Genomic DNA, 21,010 nt, shown 5'->3' on the forward strand with positions numbered 1-21,010 from the left:
AAATACAATACGGTCCCTGACCATCTCATCCTTGTTTGCATAATCACAGTCTTTCACAAGCAGATGGAGCTCAGTCACAAACTGTTCAAACGATTCGCTAGCTCCCTGTATTTTCTCATGGAATTTGTACCTAGTGAAATTGCTATTGGTCTTCGGCACAACATATGCTTCAAAACGATCGTAGTATGTTTTCAGTACCTTTGATTCAGCCTCGGTAAGTGTCGATGTGTTGTAAATATCTCTCCCTTTTTCACCGATCCAGAGGAGCAGGTAGTTGCACTTTTCCTCTTCTCCTGTTTCCTTCAGAGGACCCGTGAACATTAGCTCCACATGCTGTTTGAACCTTCACCATGCATCGGGTAGGTTTGTAGACTCTCAGTCCATTCGAGGTGAAGGAACTCCAGCAAAATCCATCTTTTAGTCCTTTTACTCTGACACCATGTCTTGATTTGCACGCTTTGTACAAAATAATAAAATGCAGTACAACAGATTATTTATAAATGTAACTCTTTATTAGCTAGCTATAACTGGCATGTTCACGTGTCTCATACCATGATCAACTGAAGATAACCTCACCACCTGGGTGCTATTAACCAATCATAGCACAATATGATACGAAGGTAAAATGCATCCAATTACAATTCAGTAGGTTTACACATATGAATATTACAGGTCTCTCCAGAGATATTCGATCGGGTTCAAGTCCAGGCTCTGGCTGGGCCATGCAAGGACATTCAGAGACTTGTCCCGAAGCCATTGCTGCGTTTTCTTGGCTGTGTGCTTAGGGTCGTTGTCCTGTTGGAAGGTGAACCTTCACCCCAGTCTGAGGTCCTGAGCACTCTGGAGCAGGTTTTCATCAAGGATCTCTCTGTACTTTGCTCCTTTCATCTTTCCCTTGATCTTGACTAGTCTCGCAGTCCCTGCCACTGAAAAACATCCCCACAGCATGATGCTGCCACCACCATGCTTCCCGTAGGGATGGTGCCAAGTTTCCTGCAGGCGTGACGCTTGTCATTCAGGGAAAGGAGTTCAATCTTGGTTTCATCAGACCAGAAAATCTTGTCTATCGGTGCCTTTTGGCAAACTCCAAGCAGGATGTCATGTGTCTTTTACTGAGGAGTGGCTTCCATCTGGCCACTCTAGCATAAAGGCCTGATTAGTGGAGTGCTGCAGAGATGGTTGTCCTTCTGGAAGGTTCTCCCATCTCTACAGAGGAACTCTGGAACTGTGTGAGAGTGACCATTGGGTTCTTGGTCACCTCCCTGACCAAGGCACTTCTCCCCCGATTGTTCAGTTTGGCCGCGGCCAGCTCTAGGAAGAGTCTTGGTGGTTCCAAACATCTTCTATTTAAGAATGACGCCATGAGGCCACTGTGTTCTTGGGGACCTTCAATGCTGCAGAAATGTTTTGGTACCCTTTTGGTACCCTTCCCCAGATCTGTGCCTCGACCCAATCCTGTATCAAAACTCTACGGACAATTCCTTCGGCCTCATGGCTTGTTTTTTCCCCTGACATGTACTGTCAACTGTCAGACCTTATATAAACAGGTGTGTGCCTTTCCAAATCATGTCCAATCAATTGATTTTACCACAGGTGGACTCTCAAGGATGATCAATGGAAACATGATGCACCTGAGCTCAATTTTGAGTCTCATAGCGAAGGGTCTGAATACTTATTTAAATAAGGTATTTCTGTTTACCGTGAGGTGGCAGAGAGAACAGTCTATGACTTGGGTGTTTGGAGTCTTTGACCATTTTTAGGGACTTCCTCTGACACCGCCTGAATGGCAGGGAGCTCAGCCCCAGTGATATTCTGGGCCGTAAGCACTAACCTCTGAAGCGCCTTGCGGTCGAATGTAAAGCAGGTGCCATACCAAGGGTTGATGCAGCCATTCAAGAGGCTCTCAATGGTGCACCTGTCAACATTTTTTAAGGTATGTGGGCCCATGCCAAATCTTTTCAGCATCCTGGGGGGGAAGAGAATTGAGGTGTGCTCGGCCCTTTGTTGATTGTAGTCCACGATCAGCTCCTTGTCTTGCTGACATTGAGGGAGAGGTTGTTGTCCTTCCACCATACTGTTTAGTCAACAGACTTAATGATGGTATTGGAGTCGTCCGTGGCCACGCTGTCAAAATCAAATCAAATCAAATTTATTTATATAGCCCTTCGTACATCAGCTGATATCTCAAAGTGCTGTACAGAAACCCAGCCTAAAACCCCAAACAGCAAGCAATGCAGGTGGAGAAGCACGAGAACTGTCATGAGTGAACAGGGAGTACAGGAGAGGACTAATCACACACCCCTGAGGCAGCCCATGTTGAGGGTCAGCGTGGTGGATTGGGTCAGTGTGGTGGATACAGACTGGGTCAGGGAGAGGTTGAAAATGTCAGTGAAGACACTTGGCAGCTGGTCAGCGCATGCTCTGAGTACGCGTTCTGGTAATCCATCTGGCCCTGTGAATTTTAACCTGGGTTAGGTTTAGGGTTAGGGTTGCCCACCCCATCATTGATCGTTCTCAGTCGTTCTCCCCTGATTGAAGCCCGATGCTTGTGAAGCTTCACACTGTGCTTCTCGACCGTTTATCAAGCAATCCCACTTCATATACGACATACAAATATCTAGATACTGATCAAATTCAACGTTAAACTGATGTTGTGACAGTGAACTCCTTTGGAATGTATCATTATTCTACGTTAGACTTCGTGATTTAAATACAGGCAAATACGTAGGCAACTATCTTTACCGGCCATTCAATGGAACGGGGTTTTCCACTAGATAGCACATATACAAAGTCAAAATTGCCTATAAAAATTCATAAAACTAAAATGAGCTTTTTGGTGTTAATTTGTGGTTATGGTTAGGCATAAGGTTAGCAGTGTGGTTAAGGTTTGGGTTAGGTTTAAAATATTTTAAGAAGAGAAATTGTAGAAATGGGCGGGGTTTATGACTTTGTGGCTGTGTTAACTAGCGACAACCATTCATGGGCGACAGACTTGTTGATGTTGAGTTGGCACTTTGGCTTTTGATGTGATTTTTTTTTTTTATGTCTGTGAGTAGGAGGCATGTGTTTATATATTATTTTAAAACGAATTTGACTTTAGTCATAGCAGATCCATCCCATTTGTGCATGTGCTTATTTGTGAGACGGTGGTAAATTCTCCGTTATAAATCAAAGTACTTCGTTTTCTGTATGGCTCATTATTACATATTTTGCTTCATTACTTCGTTTACTTTCTGTGCAGGCTAACAAGGAGAGCAGCAGATGACGACGCGATGTCATTACGGAGAGGTCAGTGTTTGTTACATTACATACATTTGCAACAATGTGGGGTACCTAGCCCCCCCACAGTCCATTTACTGAAGAAGAAAAAAAGCCATGTTTGGTCAAATTTGGTGTGTATGTTGGTCATGCTTAGGCAAACAAACTATGAGGGGAAATAAGTGGCTGCAGTTTACACTATTTTAGTTATTTAATTAAATGTCACTTTTAGAAAAGTAAATAAATCAAATGTTGAAACAAAATGGCATTGCACATCTCACTATTAATATCCTCACAGTAACAAGGTTTCCTTCCAATTGGTGACACATTTTCATGTGAATATAAAAAAAAACGCAAAAAGAGAATATGCACGTTTTACCACCATGGTGTTTCCACTGAATTGACTTGTTGCAGATTAAATCAGTGTGGGATGATGCAGTGCACATGTATTTTTTTGCTTACGTTTTCATGTACCGAGGGCCTCTCGAGTAGCACAGCAGTTTAAGGCAGTGCTGGCTGTGTTACTACAGATCCTGGTTTGATACCGGGCTGTGTCGCGACTGGGAGACCCGTGAGGAGATGCAAAATTGGCCCAGCGTCTTCTGGGTTAGGGGAGGGTTTTGCCGGCAGGAATGTTCTTATCCCATCGTGCTCTAGCGACTCTTGTGTTGCGGGCCGGGCGCATGCACGCTGACATGGTCGCCAGGTGTATGGTGTTTCTTCCGACACATTGGTGCGGCTGGCTTCCGGGTTAAGTGTTCATTGTACGGCTTGGCAGGTTTTTTTTGGAGGACTCACAGCTCTGGACTTTCGCCTCTCCCGAGTCCATAAAGGAGTTGCAGTGATGAGACAAGACTGCAACTACCAATTTGGATATGGCAAAATTGGGTAGAAAAAGGGGAGTAAAAAAATAAATAAAATACTTGTCATCCCATTTTCAACTTGTCACAAACTGTTGAATTAAATAGTAATTGTGCCTACTTTGGTCTTGGTACATGCGCTCTAGCCATCAGCTCTCAGATACAGTGCAGGTATGCTGTGCGGGTAAACTAGTATACATGATGAGATTATTATGGATAAGAGCGAGAATATTTTTATTTGTCAAACGGCAGTCAGCATCTAATTTTTTTAATTTATTTCACCTTTATTTAACCAGGAAGGCTAGTTGAGAACAAGTTCTCATTTACAACTGCGACCTGGCAAAGATCAAGCAAAGCAGTTCGACACATACAACAACACAGAGTTACACATGGAATAAACAAACATACAGTCAATAATACAGTAAAAAAAAGTATATATACAGTGTGCAAATGAGGTAGGATAAGGGAGGTAAGGCAATAAATAGATATATTTGCTGGAGCGAGTGCTACGGGTGGGTGCGGCTATGGTGACCAGTGAGCAGAGATAAGGCAGGGCTTTACCTAGAAGAGACTTGTAGATGACTTGGAGCCATTGGGTTTGGTGACGAGTATGACGCGAGGGCCTGCCAATGAGAGCATACAGGTCAAAGTGGTGGGTAGTATATGGGGCTTTGGTGACAAAAACAGATGGCACTGTGATAGACTGCATCCAATTTGTTGAGTAGAGTATTGGAGGCTATTTTGTAAATGACATCACCGAAGTCGAGGATCGGTAGGAGGGTCAGTTTTACGAGGGTATGTTTGGCAGCATGAGTGAAGGATGCTTTGTTGCAAAATATGAAGTCAATTCTAGATTTAATTTTGGACTGGAGATGCTTAATGTGAGTCTGGAAGGAGAGTTCACAGTCTAAGCAGACACCTAGGTATTTGTAGTTGTCCACATATTCTTAGTCTGAACCGTCCAGAGTAGTGATGTTGGACGGGCGGGCAGGTGCATGCAGCGATCGGTTGAGGAGCATGCATTTAGTTTTACTTGCATTTAAGAGCAGTTGGAGGACATGGAAGGAGAGTTGTATGGCATTGAAGCTCGTCTGGAGGTTAGTTAACACAGTCTCCAAAGAAGGGCCAGAGGTATACAGAAGGGTGTCGTCTGCGTAGAGGTGGATCAGAGAATCACCAGCAGCAAGCGCGACGTCATTGATGTATACAGAGAAGAGAGTCGGACCGAGAATTGAACCCTGTGGTACCCCCATAGAGACCCCCCGCAGAGGTCCGGACAACAGGTCCTCCGATTTAACACACCGAACTCTATCAGAGAAGTAGTTGGTGAACCAGGCGAGGCAATCATTTGAGAAACCAAGGCTGTTGAGTCTGCCAATAAGAATGTGGTGATTGACAGAGTCGAAGGCCTTGGTCAGGTCGATGAATACGGCTGCACACTAATGTCTCTTATCAATGGTGGTTATGATATCGTTCAGGACCTTGGAGCGTGGCTGAGGTGCACCCATGACCAGCTCTGAAACCAGATTGTATAGTAGAGAAGGTACGGTGGGATTCGAGATGGTCAGTGATCTGTTTATCTTGGCTTTCGAAGACCTTGGAATGACAGGGTAGGATAGATATAGGTCTGTAGCAGTTTGGGTCTAGAGTGTCTCCCCCTTTGAAGAGCGGGTTGACCGCGGCAGCTTTCCAATCTTTGGGGATTGCAGACGATACGAAAGAGGTTGAACAGGCTAGTAATAGGGGTTGCAACAATTTCGGAAGATAATTTTAGAAAGAGAGGGTCCAGATTGTCTGGCCCGTCTGATTTGTGGGGGTCCAGATTTTGCATTTCTTTCAGAACATCAGTTATCTGGATTTGGGTGAAGAAGAAATGGGGAGGCTTGGATGAGTTTCTGTGGAGGGTGCAGGGCTGTTGACCGGGGTAGGGGTAGCCAGGTGGAAAGCATGGCCAGCCGTAGAAAAATGGTTATTGAAATTCTCAATTATAGTGGATTTATCAGTGGTGACAGTGTTTCCTAGCCTCAGAGCAGTGGGCAGCTGGGAGGACGTGCTCTTATTCTCCATGGACTTTACAGTGTCCTAGAACATTTTGAGTTTGTGCTACAGGATGCAAATTTCTACTTGAAAAAGCTAGCCTTAGCTTTCCTAACTGCCTGTGTGTATTGGTTTCTATCTTCCCTGAAAGTTGCATATCACGGGGGCTTTTCGATGCTAATGCAGAACGCCACAGTTTGGTTTTGTGCTGGTCAAAGGCAGTCAGTTCTGGAGAGAACCCAGGGCTATATCTGTTCCTGGGTCAAAAATTTTTTGAATGGGGCATGCTTATTTAAGACGGTGAGGAAGGCACTTTTTAAAGAATAGCCAGGCATCCTCTACTGACGGGATGAGGTCAATATCCTTCCAGGATACCCGGGCCAGGTCGATTAGAAAGGCCTGCTCGCTGAAGTGTTTTAGGGAGCGTTTGACAGTGATAAGAGTTGGTCGTTTGACCGCAGACCCATTACGGATGCAGGAAATGAGACAGTGATCGTTGAGATCTTGGTTGAAAACAGCAGAGGTGTATTTTGAAGGGCAAGTTGGTTCGGAATATCTATGAAGGTGCCTGTATTTATGAATTTGGGGTTGTACCTGGTGGGTTCATTGATATTTTGTGAGATTGAGGGCATTAAGCTTAGATTGTAGGATGGCCGGGGTGTTAAGCATGTCCCAGTTTAGGACACCTAGCAGCACGAGCTCTGAAGATAGATGAGGGGCATTCAATTCACATTTGGTGTCCAAGGCACAGCTGGGGGCAGAGGGTGGTCTATAGCAAGCAGCAACGGTGAGAGACTTGTTTCTGGAAAGGTGGATTTTTAAAAAAGTAGAAGCTCAAATTGTTTGGGTACAGACCTGGATAGTAAGACAAAACTCTGCAGGCTATCTTTGCAGTAGATTGCAACACCAGCTCATTTGGCAGTTCTATCTTGTTGGAAAATCAGGGTTTCTGGTGGTCTTCCTAAGCCAGGATTCAGACACGGCTAGGACATCCGGGTTGGCAGAGTGTGCTAAAGCAGTGGATAAAACAAACTTAGGGAGTAAGCTTCTAATGCTAACTTGCATGAAACCAAGGCTTTTACGGTTACAGAAGTCAACAAATGAGATCACCTGGGGAGTAGGAGTGGCGCTAGGCACTGCAGGGCCTGGATTAACCTCTACATCACCAGAAGAACAGAGGAGGAGTAGGATAAGGGTACTGCTAAAGGCTATCAGAACTGGTGATCTAGTATGTTCGGAACAGAGAGTAAAAGAAGCAGGTTTCTGGCCACGATAGACTCGATTCAAGGCTAAATGTACAGTTGTGGCCAAAAGTTTTGAGAATGACACAAATATTTATTTTCACAGTCTGAAGAGTGATCAGATGAATTGCAATTAATTGCAAAGTCCGTCTTTGCCATGCAAATGAACTGAATTTCCCAAAAACATTCCCACTGCATATCAGCCCTGCCACAAAAGGACTAGTGGTTCTCTTGTTAACACAGGTGTGAGTTTTGACGAGGACAAGGCTGGAGCTCACTCTGTCATGCTTATTGAGCTCGAATAACAGACTGGAAGCTTCAAAAAGAGGGTGATGCTTGGAATCATTGTTCTCCTCTGTCAACCATGGCTACCTGCAAGGAAACACGTTCCGTCATCATTACTTTGCACAAAAAGGGCTTCACAGGCAAGGATATTGCTGCCAGTAAGATTGCACCTAAATCAACCATTTATCGGATCATCAAGAACTTCAAGGAGAGGGGTTCAATTGTTGTGAAGAAGGCTTCAGGGCGCCCATGAAAGTCCAGCAAGCGCCAGGACCATCTCCTAAAGTTGATTCAGCTGCAGGATCGGGGCACCACCAGTACAGAGCTTGCTCTGGAATGGCAGCAGGCAGGTGTGAGTGCATCTGCGCGCACAATGAGGCAAAGACTTTTGGGGGGTGGCCTGGTGTCAAGAAGGGCAGGAAAGAAGCCACTTCTCTCCAGGAAAAACATCAGGGACAGACTGATATTCTGCAAAAGGTACAGGGATTGGACAGCTGAGGACTGGGGTAAAGTCATTTTCTCTGATGAATCCTCTTTCCGATTGTTTGGGGCATCCGGAAAAAAGCTTGTCCGGAGAAGACAAGGTGAGCGCTACCATCAGTCCTGTGTCATGCCAACAGTAAAGCATCCTGAGACCATGTGTGGGGTTGCTTCTCAGCCAAGGGAGTGGGCTCACGCACAGTTTTGCCTAAGAACACAGCCACGAATAAAGAATGGTACGAACACATCCTCCAAGAGTAACTTCTCCCAACCATCCAGGAACAGTTTGGTGATGAACAATGCCTTTGTTCCAGCATGATGGAGCACCTTGCCATAAGGGGAACAAAACATTGATATTTTGGGTCCATGGTCAGGAAACTCCCCAGACCTTAATCACCTTGAGAACTTGTGGTCAATCCTCAAGAGGCGGGTGGACAAACAAAAACCCACAAATTCTGACAAACTCCAAGAATTGATTATGCAATAATGGGCTGCCATCAGTCAGGATGTGGCCCAGAAGTTAATTGACAGCATGCCAGGGCGGATTGCAGACGTCTTGAAAAAGAAGGGGCAACACTGCAAATATTGACTCTTTGCTTCAACTTCATGTAATTGTCAATAAAAGCCTTTAACACTTATGAAACGATTGTAATTATACTTCAGTATTCCATAGTTACATCTGACAAAAATATCTAAAGACACTAAAGCAGCAAACTTTGGAAATTAATATTTGTGTCATTCTCAACTGTTGGCCATGACTGTACAGACAGGTATGGTAGAATGTGAGTACATTGGAAGTAAACCTAGGCGTTGAGTAATGATGAGCAAGATATTGTCTCTAGAGACGTTTAAACCAGGTGATGTCACCGCATATGTGGGAGGTGGAACTAAATGGTAGGTTAAGGCATATTGAGCAGGGCTAGAGGCTCTACAGTGAAATAAGACTATCACTAACCAGGACAGTAATGGACAAGGCATATTGATATTAGGGAGAGGCATGTGTAGCCGAGTGCTCATAGGGGTCCAGTGAGTGGTTGGGCTGGCTGGAGACATGGCGACTTAGACAGCTAGCAGGCTGGGGCTAGCAGAAGGGCCTTAGAGGGATGTCGCGATGGGGGAAAGTCTCTTTTAGCCTCCGCGTGCGGTGATGTCGATAGACCAGTCGTGGTGGACTAGTAGGGTTCCGAGTAGCAGAGGGGTCCAAGTCCAATTGGGAGACTAGGTATAATGGCCCAAGAAATTGACCGATGGATCTATTCAGCTAACAGCCCAATATGCTCTGGACAGCTAGCAGATGACATTCAGGGAACATCGTGATGGAGGGGCCTGTTGGGGGGGGGGGGGGGGGGGGGGGACTCTGGCAGATTACATCTGTAGTCCAGTTGTGATGGATAAGCAGGGCTTCGTTGAGTAAAAGGGGCCTAGGCCAATTGGAAAAAAAGGTATAGTGGCCCGAGAAATTGGCCAATGGGCCTGTTAGCTAACAGCCCGATATGCTCTAGACAGCTAGCAGGCTAGCATTCAGGGCATATTATGTTGGTTGTCCAGTCGTGAAGGATCGGCGGTGTTTGGTGCCCCGTACCGGTAGAAGAAGGGGTCTGGGTATTGTAGCCCAGGAGTGGCTGATGGGCCTCTTCAGCTAGCCGGGAGATGGGCCTAGCATGGGCTAGCTCCAGGCTAATTGGTGCTCGCTTCGGGACACATGTTAGCCAGGAGTAGTCACTTGGATTGCAGCTAGCTGCGATGATCCAAGTGAAAAGGTTCAGAGCTTGCGGTAGGAATCCAGGGATATGGAGAGAAAATGGGTCCGGTATGAATCGCATTGTACAAACTGACGAGAGGTTTCTGAGCTAAAGGTTAGCTGATGACTGCTAGCGGTGGTTAGCTGACTACTAGCTAGTAGCTAGTGAGCTGGCTAGCTTCTGTTGGGGAATTCCGGTTCCAAGGTAAATAAAAATACTTTAGAAAAAACAGATCCACACCACATTGGGTGAGGCGGGTTGCAGGACAGTATTTTGAAGTTGAGGTTTAGAAAATATATGCAAAGAAAAATATATAAAATTATATATACATGGGACAAGACGAAGGACAGACGTTTGACTGCTACGCCATCTTGGATTCAAGATAATCACGTCACCCAGTGGTTTAAAACTACTTTAAAGTACTACTTAAGTAGTTTTTGGGGGGATTATCTGTACTTTACTATTTATATTTTTGTCAACTTTGACTTTTACCTCACTACATTCCTAAAGAAATTAATGTATTTCTTTACTCCATACTTTTTTCCTGACACACAAAGGTGTGTTATATTTTGAAAGGAAAATTATCCACTGCCATTTCTCGCATAATTAATTTTACAGACACAAAAAGATCCCACTGTCAAACGAACAAATGATCTGTTGGCATTTTTTAAATTGTAAAGAAAATTACTGTTTCCATCACAGCTGTTGTGATTTTTTTTATTATGGTATGATTTTACTCTCTTAACCTGTGGATACAAATGTGATTTGTGAGGACCCTCTTTTCATTTTCATGCCAAATCATGTCCAAGTCATCCTACAGCAGTCAAGGAAAGTGTTGGGATAATTTTTTTGTGACATAAAGTAGCTTCTGTGAGAATTACATGAGGGGACAAACAATTCAAGGAGCTTAAAATATATTTTTGTTTTCATTTCTATGGTGCTATAATTAGTGTTTAGTGTTGTCAGGAAGGGGATCCGTGACTGAACTGTATGGAACACTTTTCTTCAGTAAGGTGAGAACATCTAAAGAGTAAGTCCAAAGGCCAGCAGATGGTGATATTGAGTCGTTTCATCTTACTGTCCAAAAGCAATGCAAGGTGAAACGACTCAATATCACCATCCTCTGGCCTTAGGGCTGTCTCTTAAGATGTTCTCATCCTTTCTTCTCCCTGCTCTGTATTTTTCAGTAAATGTGGCCATCCTTGTGCTGCTGGCAGTAGCATTTCTGATCATCGTGCAACGGAATCTCCTGAATCTCAATGACTTCCTTAGAAGTGAGAATCCAGGTAAATGTTTCCATATCTGGTAGTGGGTGCAATTTTTAAACACTCTGTTTTCTCATACAACATTTAGGGTGCTGATGGATATGTGTAGTGTTCTGCATTATGTGGTCTTTATACCACTGACTGCATTACAGATCACCCTGATCTAAACTGAAGTGAATTGAACTGAATGTTCTTCTTACAGATGCAGTGCCAGGTATGATTCTGCCATTTGAGTCTGAGTTTTCTCCTGAGCTCAGACCAGACCTTGTGAGAACTGGGGAGAAGATCCCAGTGGTCATTACTGCTGCAGAGGAGAGACTGGGAGCTGTGGTGGCTGCCATGAACAGTGTCTACCAGAACAGCAAAGCCAACATTGTGTTCAACATTGTGACCATGAATGACACTGTGGATCACCTCAAGTGAGTGATTAACACGTTACCTCTGCCATGCTGTTAATAAAAAGCACAACAGAGACTTGTTTGAGGCTGAATGATGTTAGTGTTTTTAATGCCCATTTCAATCCCCAGAGTGTGGATGACTAAGACTCAGCTTAACAATGTCAGGCACAAGATCATCATATTTGAGCCCCAACTTCTCAATGGGAAGATTACCAAAAATCCTCAGAAGCTTGACTCTGTGAAACCGGTGAGGCAGACCACATCTATTATAGAGGTTGATATTCATAGATAATACAGTGAGCTCCTAAAGTATTGGGACAGTGACAATTTATTTTGGCTCTGTAGTCTAGCATTTTGAATTTGAAATGATACAATGACTATGAGGTTAAGTGCAGACTCATCTTTAGTTTATTTGGTAAATATTTTCTTAACTCTTTCTTGAACCTTATTGTTGGTTAAGGGCTTGTAAGTAAGCATTTCATGGTATGTGACAAACAGTTTTATTTAAATTTGAGGGTATTTTCATCCATATCGGGAGAACTGTTTATTCTATTCTTATTTACAATAAAAGTTACTCCAAAATGACACAATATACATACTGCTGTTAATATTAATACTACTTGTTTGCTTTATTTGTTTTGTTTTAGTTGACCTTTGCCAGATTTTACATGCCGGTATTCATACCAGATGCAGAAAAGGCCATTTATTTGGATGACGACATCATTGTACAAGGTAGCTCTTAACTGAACATGATAATGTTTTGCACAGTAAGATTATTTCTTAACTGAAAGAGAATAAAGAATGAGAAGTAAACATGTTTGCAGGGGACATCCAAGAGCTTTTTGACACAAGCCTAAAGTCTGGTCACGCAGCTGCGTTCTCAGACGACTGTGATTCTGCATCCGCAAAGGGCATCGTTCGAGGGGCCGGGAACCAGGTACACAACACCAGCTGTAGACAAAAACAAAAAGAGTGATTAAAGCCTCTGTATAAAAACTAATGATGTGTGAAAGCATATTTTTTTGTACTTTGTGTCATATCAAATATTGGCAATGATTTAATCTTCTCAAGTATGTATTCCTTTAGAACAATTACATTGGCTTCCTGGACTTTAAAAAAGAGGCCATCAAGAAGCTTGGCATGAGAGCTAACACGTGTTCCTTTAATCCCGGAGTGATTGTGGCCAACCTGACGGAGTGGAAGCGTCAGAACATCACCAACCAACTGGAACACTGGATGGAGCTCAACGCACAGTAAGTCACCTGGAGGGCCACACAACCATAGTGTCAGAATTCCCACAGCCCTCCAGAGATGAAAAAAAACCTCCCAGATTGTAGGCTATTGTAAAGCACTCAGTTTGAGTTTATTTGCTTTAATTTTATTCCATTGTCAGAGAGGACCTCTACAGTAAGACCCTGGCAGAGAGTATTACCACACCTCCCCTGCTCATTGTCTTCTACAAACACCACTCCAGCATCGACCCCATGTGGCACGTCAGACACCTAGGTAAGAACTGTTATACATTTCTCGACAGACCATAGTATTTGATTAGATAGCCTTCATATAATGTAGCGAGTTTCCCCACTGAGCCAACAGCTGTTTTCCCACCAATATTTTTGCACTTGCAGTGGAGAGAGCACATGTGGGGGTAAGAGAAGTTGAGGAGGAACTGTTCAGGGTTTGCTGTCTGTCTCCATGTTTCCCCAACAATGAGCTGCAGACAGCCCTGGCACACTTAGTGATGCAATGTTATAATAAAGTACAAACCAAGGTTGTTACAGTATCATCATTGCCCTTTGACTGGCAGCCTAATTTATTGGCTTGTAGTTTATAGTCCTATAAACTAGCGAGCTACTGGCCTGTTTGCATAGAAACTCAGTATTGCTCTATTTTCAGGGGCTACTGGTGCTGGAAACCGCTACTCTCCCCAGTTTGTGAAAGCTGCCAAACTCCTTCATTGGAACGGACATTACAAACCATGGTCCAGGACCTCTTCATTCACCGAAGTCTGGGACAAGTGGTATATTCAGGACCCCATGCGTAAATTCCATCCAGTTCGGAAACATGCAGGGGACAAGTAGACTAAAGCAGGGATGTGACCAGACGACAGCTAGCCTGCCTCTACCTGTCCTCCCAGTGACTTCTCAGGAACCCTAACGTGATGCAAGCCCATTCCAGTGATGATGTAGATCTCAGGCGGAGACAGCGGCATGTTACAGATAGAAATGTGTCATACGATACATCTCAATAGTTTAGTGGTCTGTCTTTTTTCACATCAATGCAGATGCAGCTACATAACTGTTGAGATGCGCCAATGGTTCTATGCTTAGCTTCATGAGACAAGATAATCATGTGCCTGTGTTCAGGAACGAGCCCTCTAACAATTTGCCAAGATTGCCTCTTTCCTTAGACTTTTACTTTGATCCTTGTTACTGCTGGTTCTCGCACTTTAACTCTTTTGTATATCACTACCACAACACTAAACTTTACACAAATAGTTATAAACAAGCTTGAAGCCTACTATCCTTTCTCTTGATTGCATTTAGCAAAGGATGGATATAATGGTATACACAAACCACTATGGTATCAATACATGTGCAATAGCATATTTACATCATTGACACTTAGAGTGCATACATTCTCGTACTGGTTGCCCGTGGGAATCAAAACCACACTATGCTCTACCAATGGAGTCACATGGGACTCCTATGGTTTTTATTTTAAAGTATTCTCAACCGCTACACGCCTCCTGATAATGTGGTGATTGCTTACAGCTGTTACAAGTCAGTCAGGGCTTATTTTTCTACTCTACTTTGTACAAAGGATTATTCTAGCAGATAAATATTCAAAATGTGTCATCCTTTTGTAAAAGAAGCTTAATAAAACCAAGTCAACTACCTGGAGTCTTGGTTAACACCATTTTAACAATTACTGGAATGAAATGATGGATCAATTTATTTGTTTTGAGGCTATATACAATAATTCACATGGACCTGTACTCAAAAGGCAAAACATTTACCAACTCATTATACAGGTTACATCCACACAGAGGCCTTAAACAGTCACTTGATTCTAATAGCCTGTCATGGAAATTCTACACAGGGACAAATAAGTCAATCTTCACTGTTAATAAATAATTAAACTGGAGAGGTTTTAACAAACTTGATGCATCATTGTACACGTCTGTCAGGAACTCATACTGGTTACCGACATGTTGCATAGTTCATTGGGTTGGTTCCGGCAACATCTTAACCTATAGAACATATTCTGGGTGTTCTGCCAGATGGTCCTTAGGAGAGGGTCATGTCACCTCCCCCAGATATCTTTACCAAGAACAAAGGATTATTTAAGCCACTAAAATAAGATTTTCCGTCACACAGGTTTACAGAACAAATGGTGCCAGTACAGTTTAGATGTGACAAGGAGAAGACTTAAGAAACAAAAAGGACAGATGTTCATTTAAAATCTGTGTTGAAGTCATAGGTGTCATCTGTGTGGACTGAGGAGAGGTCAATGTTGACTGGGACAGGAACCTGTAACCTCACCTTGGCTTGTTTGTCTGCAAAAGATAAATCATTTCTTCAGTGACATTGACAACACTTGTTTGGGAATGTAACAAGAATTAAGTGTTGCCCTGAAATACAAAAAAAAATCTAATTTCATAATAGATTCCAGGCAAGGTACTCCGTCTGGCTCAGCAGTGGATCAGAGTTGGATTAGAAGTCTTCACTTGAAATTCAGACTTGCGTTATTGTCCTCATTTCCACACAGACTAACTCTACATTAACTAGGCATGTAACAGGAATGAAGCTGGTTCTCTTTTTTATTGATTTACTTGTGACTGGTGTCTTTATTTGTGGTTCATCTGTTTCCGCAGTCACTTCCTCGGACACCTCTTTAACCCCACCAGCCTGAAATTAAGAGGAAGATATTGCAGTAGTAACTCAGCTTTGCCCTGAAAAGATATTTGGTTTAGGTGTTTACCAAAAAATGCATTTGATTATTGATTACAGGCGAGGTACTCCCTCAGCAGGGGATCAGAGTTGGATTAGAAGTCTTCACTTTAAAATCAGACTTGCGTTTTTGTCCTCATTTCCATGATAGCACAGACTACTTTTATCTGATTCATCAGGCTAAAAATGTTCAGCTACCTCTTTGTTTTCACAGCTACCCTCCATATCTTCCTCAGTGGGCTCTGGAGCAGGTTTGTCCTCAACAACGTCACTCAGCACTCCGGCGGTGGGGCCTTTAGACAGGAGGACAATGCTGCTGGCCTGGTTTGGGAACTTTACACCTGGGAGGAGAGTGGGTCAGTTATAATCACACAACACACTCATTACTGTAAAATGAAACTATTTAGTATTTTCTCTAATAGAATTAACATACTTCTTAGAGTCTCCTCGTTGCCTTTCTGCAACTTGTCCAAGTCCCACCCCTTCTGCATCTCTCTTACAATGTCTTCAGAGAGGTATGGGGCAAGGCTTGGCTTCTCAGGGGCTTTGCAGTGGTAACTCAGCTTTGCACTGAAAATATATAATTTATTGGTATATAAAATAAATATTCTAGTTTCCAGGCAAGGTACTCCGCCTGGCTCAGCAGTGGGATCAGAGTTGGATTAGAAGTCTTCACTTAAATTCAAGAATTGCGTTAATTATCCTCATTTCCCATGCTAGCCTGAATATAAATGGGTAACAAATTGTTACGATGACAACACTAACCCTGTCCAATCATTGAGGAAGGTAGAGGCAGCCAGTTCTGTGTTGGGGACTCCACCCTTCTGTAAAAATCCACACTTCTTGGCAAAAAAGGATAAAAACTCCAGGGAGTTTCTAAAGTCTGGAACATTGTACTGAAGCATTACCTGAAAGACAAAGTCCATGATTACCTATCAGTATACTCAGAAGAGCTAGGCCTTGATCTTAAACTTGGCAGTAAAATGTCCTTACACCAGTTTTATTTAACTAGGCAAGTCCGTTAAGAACAAATTCTTATTTACAATGACGGTCTACACCAGGCCAAACCCTAACAATGCTGGGCCAATTGTGCACCGCCCTATGGGACTCCCATATCACAGCCGGTTGGGATACAGCCTGGGATTGAACCAGGGTCAGTAGTGACACCTCTAGCACTGAGATGCAGTCCCTTAGACTGCTGCGCCACTCGGGAGCCCAAGTGAGTAGCAGGGATCTCCGCAGTCTCACCTGTTGCTTGTTGCACTGTTTGAGCAGGGTCCTAACGGCCTCTAGAACAGTCTCCTGCTTATCCTCCACCTGGAGACTCCTCAGCGCCATGGCAGCTTTTGGGTTAGACTGGGCTGCCACTATCCCAGGGCTGTCAATCATTTTGACATTTTTAGATATGTGGACGTCTTGGAAGCACCTGCAAGGGTCAGACATCAGGTGTGTTAGGTGGGAAGCTTCAAATGACAATCATGCATTGAGCAAATAGAGGAAAACAGACATAGCCAAGTGTTTGACTGTTCTGCCCTAATTGGCAAGACCCAGATGAAGTGTATGAAGCTCAGTGTTGGATTGAATATAGACTCCACGGTTTTGTGAGATCTTCAACTTCATCACGCTTCATACAACTCCTCACCATCTGCGAATAAAATGGACCCCATCACTATCATGAATTATTAAAATGGTTCTGCTTCACACACCTGGTGATCCCTCTCTGGACTCCTGCATTACAGGCCCTCATCCCCTTCAGGCTGTTGATCAGACTGCTCTTCCCCACATTTGGGAACCCTGAGCGGACAGAGGAGGGCATCAGAGGTGGAAGTCATAGACAACGGGTATTATACTGTGCAGGATAAACCCTTAAAGATTAATCATATTGTCAAGGGGTCCTGATATAGCAGACAATGTGCTAATTTGCGCTTGCAGTGATGATATAATTGATCAAATAAACTGAAAGAACACAAATAAGAGATCAGACATAGGGTACCTAACAGGGCACTGTGATTGCTATGTATGAGATCAGAGTTGGATTATTAGTCTTCACAGACATCAGTAGTTCACATAAATCCTCATCATTTCTCATCCACCACCCTTTAATAACACCACTTGAGAGCCATACTAATCAAGGGAAAAGATGCTGTTCATGATTTAGTAATGGTTAGGGGAGTAATTTACTTACCGACTAAGCCCACTTTTAGTGAGCCCTCTCTCCCTGTTGCATTTGCATAGTCCCCCAGGAGCTGGAGAAGACTGCTGCTGCCATAACAGGCCACTCCTTTGGTCTGGTCTACTACTCCGTTAAGAGTTGCAAACCTGGCCTTCTTCTCTTGCTGTTTAAAAATAAACATCTAAATGCATGAATTATAAATATTCGAATAGTCTACACAGTAATGACCCATATTCTACATTCTGCGCAGGTGACTGAAGCTGGTCATCAATATGGAACCCCCCCCAAGTAGTCAGTGAAATTAATCCCATTCAAATATTTGGTACTGCATTTACATACCACTGTTTTGTCCTTTTGTTGTGTGGATGCCTTGAACGCCACAGCAGGGAACTCAAGCTGAAGACACTGTAGCCACTTCTCCACATTCTCTTTAGGGACAAGATCTGAAGGATGGAAAATGTAATTTACAGTATTAAAGTTTACCTACTTTTTGAAGTTAAACTTAAAATATAATTGACATGAAAGAATGTTCTCCCATAAGGTTATTACCTATTTTATTCAACAGGAACAGTAGCTTCTTGTTTCCTTCCCCCTTCAGCACAGCTTCCTCTAGCTGTGGGCATCTGCAGCCAAGGGGATCTCTTGCATCTAGGATTTCAACGATGATGTCAGAGGCATCAATCACCTGGAGTAAATATGAGAGTAGCCTAATGAATATTGATTCACTGGGACACTCAGGTAGGGCATGTTTTCATGATAGCTTCTGTCTTGCAGAGCAACTCAGCCAGACAAGGGCTATCCTTTCCTTAACTGGGACTTAATGCCAACAGACATGTGGATGTAATAATCTCACCTTGTTTAATTCTGAACAAAGGTGCTTCTTCGAATTCCTTGGGTCACATTGTTTCACCATCTGTTTCACAAGGACCTCCTGTGACGGTAACTCCTGTGGAGTTAAAAAGTGGAGTTAAAATAGTGTTAAGTTACACGGAGGGCATGATCTTTGACGCACCCATTTTCTTTACCTTTCTAGCTTTCTTCGCTTTAGGGTCTGCATCCCTGCTGGTAGAGTTTTCCTTCTTCCTCTTCTGAGCCCGTTCTTGTTGCTTGGCAAGCTTCTTTTTCTCCTTTTCTTCTTCAAGCTGGGTTGGAGAGAAGGTAAGAACAAATTAATCATAGACCTAATTATTTTGCCCCCTAAAATATGAAATTGATGAGCCCACACATGTACCTGGATGTTATCCCAAAAACAGTTAATGGCCTCACCTTTGACCTCCTCTGTTCTGCTTCCCTCAGAATATCCTCTTTGAATGGTGCTTTGTTGGGAACTCCAATATCCTTTTTCACTTTTTTGCCAACTCCTTTCTTTTTTGCATCTTTTCTTAGTTTTTTGTTGTGTTCCCGGACCTAAAAACAAACAAATTAGATTAGAAATCATGGCAAGACAAAATCGCTTTCATATATACGCACATATGTCATACAACAAGATGGCGCCGACAGAGGCAAAGCTGCCATGTATCTCCTAAGCAATTTACAAGCTTTTGCTACACCCGCAATAACATCTAAATATTTGTATGCGACCAATACAATCTGATTTTGACACTATTTCCAACTGAGTTAACGTTGGCTACCTATCGTTAACTATTTTTTTTACGTTAGCAATGTATGACATCAGCTAGGAGTCGCCTTAAAGAGAGTGGTGACAGTAATGAGTGCAATTCACAATGTTTACCTTTTTCTGTATTTTGTAACGTTTGGAACAAGACACGCGTTTACTTGCTTTCTTTAACCCTGAAAAACATTAACGAAATTCTAGCCAGGGTTGGCTTCCTAACAACCTAATGCTAGCTAGAGAGCTAACGTTATGACTGTATAGCAAGCATTGGCAGTCTAACTGGCAATGAAAATGTATTCAACTGAACCACAACAAATACTACATTAATTGTAATTAATACAGAAAAAAAACAATGTTCAAGCCAAATGTAAAGACTTTAGCTACACTTACCTGGACGCTTCATTGCAGTGCTATAGGTCTGACAATGCGATTACAAAATTCTGCTGCACGTGGAACCAGGAGCTAGCTGTCGGAGTCTCGTCAACAGCACACAAAAAAAGTAGTTCCGGGTCACGGCATTTCCTAAATAAAAGTACCCCACGTAATACACTAATACAATATAGGCTTATAAACTATTCTAGGTGCCAAAATAAAAGTGGGGTTGGTATTATTCACTATCCCACTGGGTACACACTGGCTGAATCAACGTTGTTTACACGTCCTTTCAATGAAATTACATTGAACCAATGTGAAAGAGACATAAAATTGATGTCTGTGCCCAGTGGGTAGGGTCTGTACAATCTCTATGTATGGTGTTATTTCATGAGGGACTGAGGTCTATATACCCAATTCTATATACCAACACTTCCTACTCCATAACAGTAAACGTGCAATGCTATAATGTGATATTTGTGCAATTTGGTATCACTTTGATTGTGTTGTAAAAAGGATGTAGACTCCACTACCATTCTATGCAACTCAGAATCATGTAGAGATCAATTACATCCATTGCAAAATGGACTATGTCTTAAAGGGGACTGTGACACATGTATACATAATATTGGTAGTGACAACAAAGTGAAATGAAACAAAAGGGTACAAACAGAGAATGTAAATGAGGCTCAGGTACAAACAGTGTTCCCAACTAATTTTCAGAGTAAGTGGCTAGTGGCAGGTTGATATGTTGCTAAAAGTTGCTAAATTACGTTGTGATGTCATTGCGTGATAACGTAAAACTGCGTCATTACGTAGAATATACAACAACGTTACTCGAATTGACTGGCCATCTCTGCAAAAAATATTATTTGACATTTGTTCAGGTACAGACTCCCACTCTTTTCTGTACTTCTGGCTCTACAATTTTGATTGAAACTTGTTGATTGATGTTTAAGCTCTGTTCAAGATCAAACATTCGTTACCAACTATATTCATTGGGTTTCGCTCGTCGAACCCGTGCTACTGCTGCTGCAGTCAGCAATGATTTGCAATTTGCTGCTGCCTGTGCACGAGCTGAACGCCTGCTGCTGACGTCACTCACAATGCACTTTTGCAGCCGGGCACGTGTGTTGTGACTGAAAAAAATATACGTTTTTGTGTCATTTAGAGGGAAAATGCGTGCATTTTAGCCTTTGAGTTAGCCATTTTAGCCTTTCAAAAGTTGCTAAAGGTTCCAAATACAGTTTTAAAAGTAGCTAAATTTGTTGCTAGGTGCTGTTTGAAAAAAAAGTTGCCAGGGTAGTCTGAAAAGTTGCTAAATCTAGCAA

At 42.9% G+C, this 21,010-nt stretch overlaps 2 protein-coding genes and 4 non-coding genes across 10 annotated transcripts; 1 reads left to right on the plus strand and 5 right to left on the minus strand.

The window, feature by feature from the left end:
• Nucleotides 1–2,947: 2,947 nt before the first annotated feature.
• Nucleotides 2,948–14,469, plus strand: glt8d1 (glycosyltransferase 8 domain containing 1). Of its 5 annotated transcripts, none has more exons than XM_031825038.1 (10): nt 2,948–3,048; nt 3,242–3,288; nt 11,091–11,189; nt 11,371–11,587; nt 11,696–11,813; nt 12,214–12,298; nt 12,376–12,503; nt 12,653–12,819; nt 12,960–13,072; nt 13,463–14,463. In XM_031825038.1, the coding sequence occupies exons 2-10, from the start codon at nt 3,273–3,275 to the stop codon at nt 13,645–13,647; spliced, it is 1,128 nt and encodes a 375-aa protein (XP_031680898.1). In that variant the 5' UTR covers nt 2,948–3,048; nt 3,242–3,272; the 3' UTR covers nt 13,648–14,463. The 5 variants fall into 5 exon arrangements, with proteins under 5 accessions (XP_031680898.1, XP_020338860.1, XP_020338858.1 ...); XM_020483271.2 differs by having other exon boundaries at nt 2,949–3,048; nt 12,391–12,503; nt 13,463–14,469; XM_020483269.2 differs by having other exon boundaries at nt 2,962–3,059; nt 12,391–12,503; nt 13,463–14,469.
• A 29-nt stretch (nt 14,470–14,498) lies between these two features.
• On the minus strand, nt 14,499–19,845 carry gnl3 (G protein nucleolar 3). Its single transcript, XM_020483265.2, has 15 exons — nt 19,698–19,845; nt 19,425–19,483; nt 18,959–19,099; nt 18,718–18,834; nt 18,546–18,638; nt 18,242–18,377; nt 18,032–18,135; nt 17,705–17,855; nt 17,226–17,313; nt 16,768–16,945; nt 16,285–16,427; nt 15,953–16,089; nt 15,718–15,860; nt 15,402–15,477; nt 14,499–15,125 (listed from the first exon to the last, which is right to left on the minus strand). Exons 1-15 carry the CDS (start codon nt 19,708–19,710, stop codon nt 15,022–15,024), a joined length of 1,683 nt encoding a protein of 560 aa, XP_020338854.1. The 5' UTR covers nt 19,711–19,845; the 3' UTR covers nt 14,499–15,021.
• On the minus strand, nt 15,258–15,333 carry LOC116374272 (small nucleolar RNA SNORD19). Its single transcript, XR_004210141.1, has one exon. It is a non-coding gene; the product is annotated as a small nucleolar RNA SNORD19 (small nucleolar RNA).
• On the minus strand, nt 16,158–16,232 carry LOC116374273 (small nucleolar RNA SNORD19). The gene has a single exon (XR_004210142.1). It is a non-coding gene; the product is annotated as a small nucleolar RNA SNORD19 (small nucleolar RNA).
• On the minus strand, nt 17,077–17,152 carry LOC116374274 (small nucleolar RNA SNORD69). The gene has a single exon (XR_004210143.1). It is a non-coding gene; the product is annotated as a small nucleolar RNA SNORD69 (small nucleolar RNA).
• Nucleotides 17,532–17,606, minus strand: LOC116374271 (small nucleolar RNA SNORD19). The gene has a single exon (XR_004210140.1). It is a non-coding gene; the product is annotated as a small nucleolar RNA SNORD19 (small nucleolar RNA).
• Nucleotides 19,846–21,010: the final 1,165 nt, after the last annotated feature.

The sequence above is a fragment of the Oncorhynchus kisutch genome, linkage group LG5 (assembly GCF_002021735.2).
Source record: "Oncorhynchus kisutch isolate 150728-3 linkage group LG5, Okis_V2, whole genome shotgun sequence".
NCBI lineage: Eukaryota > Metazoa > Chordata > Actinopteri > Salmoniformes > Salmonidae > Oncorhynchus > Oncorhynchus kisutch.

Coding starts and splice junctions, on each gene's coding strand:
- gnl3 (XM_020483265.2), bottom strand. Junction 18,639..18,717: donor AAGCGAAGAAAGCTAGAAAG/GTAAAGAAAATG, acceptor TTAACTCCACAG/GAGTTACCGTCACAGGAGGT. Junction 15,478..15,717: donor GTAGCTGTGAAAACAAAGAG/GTAGCTGAACAT, acceptor TCTTAATTTCAG/GCTGGTGGGGTTAAAGAGGT.
- glt8d1 (XM_031825037.1), top strand. Junction 11,588..11,695: donor GACACTGTGGATCACCTCAA/GTGAGTGATTAA, acceptor TTCAATCCCCAG/AGTGTGGATGACTAAGACTC. Junction 12,299..12,375: donor TGACGACATCATTGTACAAG/GTAGCTCTTAAC, acceptor AAGAATGAGAAG/TAAACATGTTTGCAGGGGAC.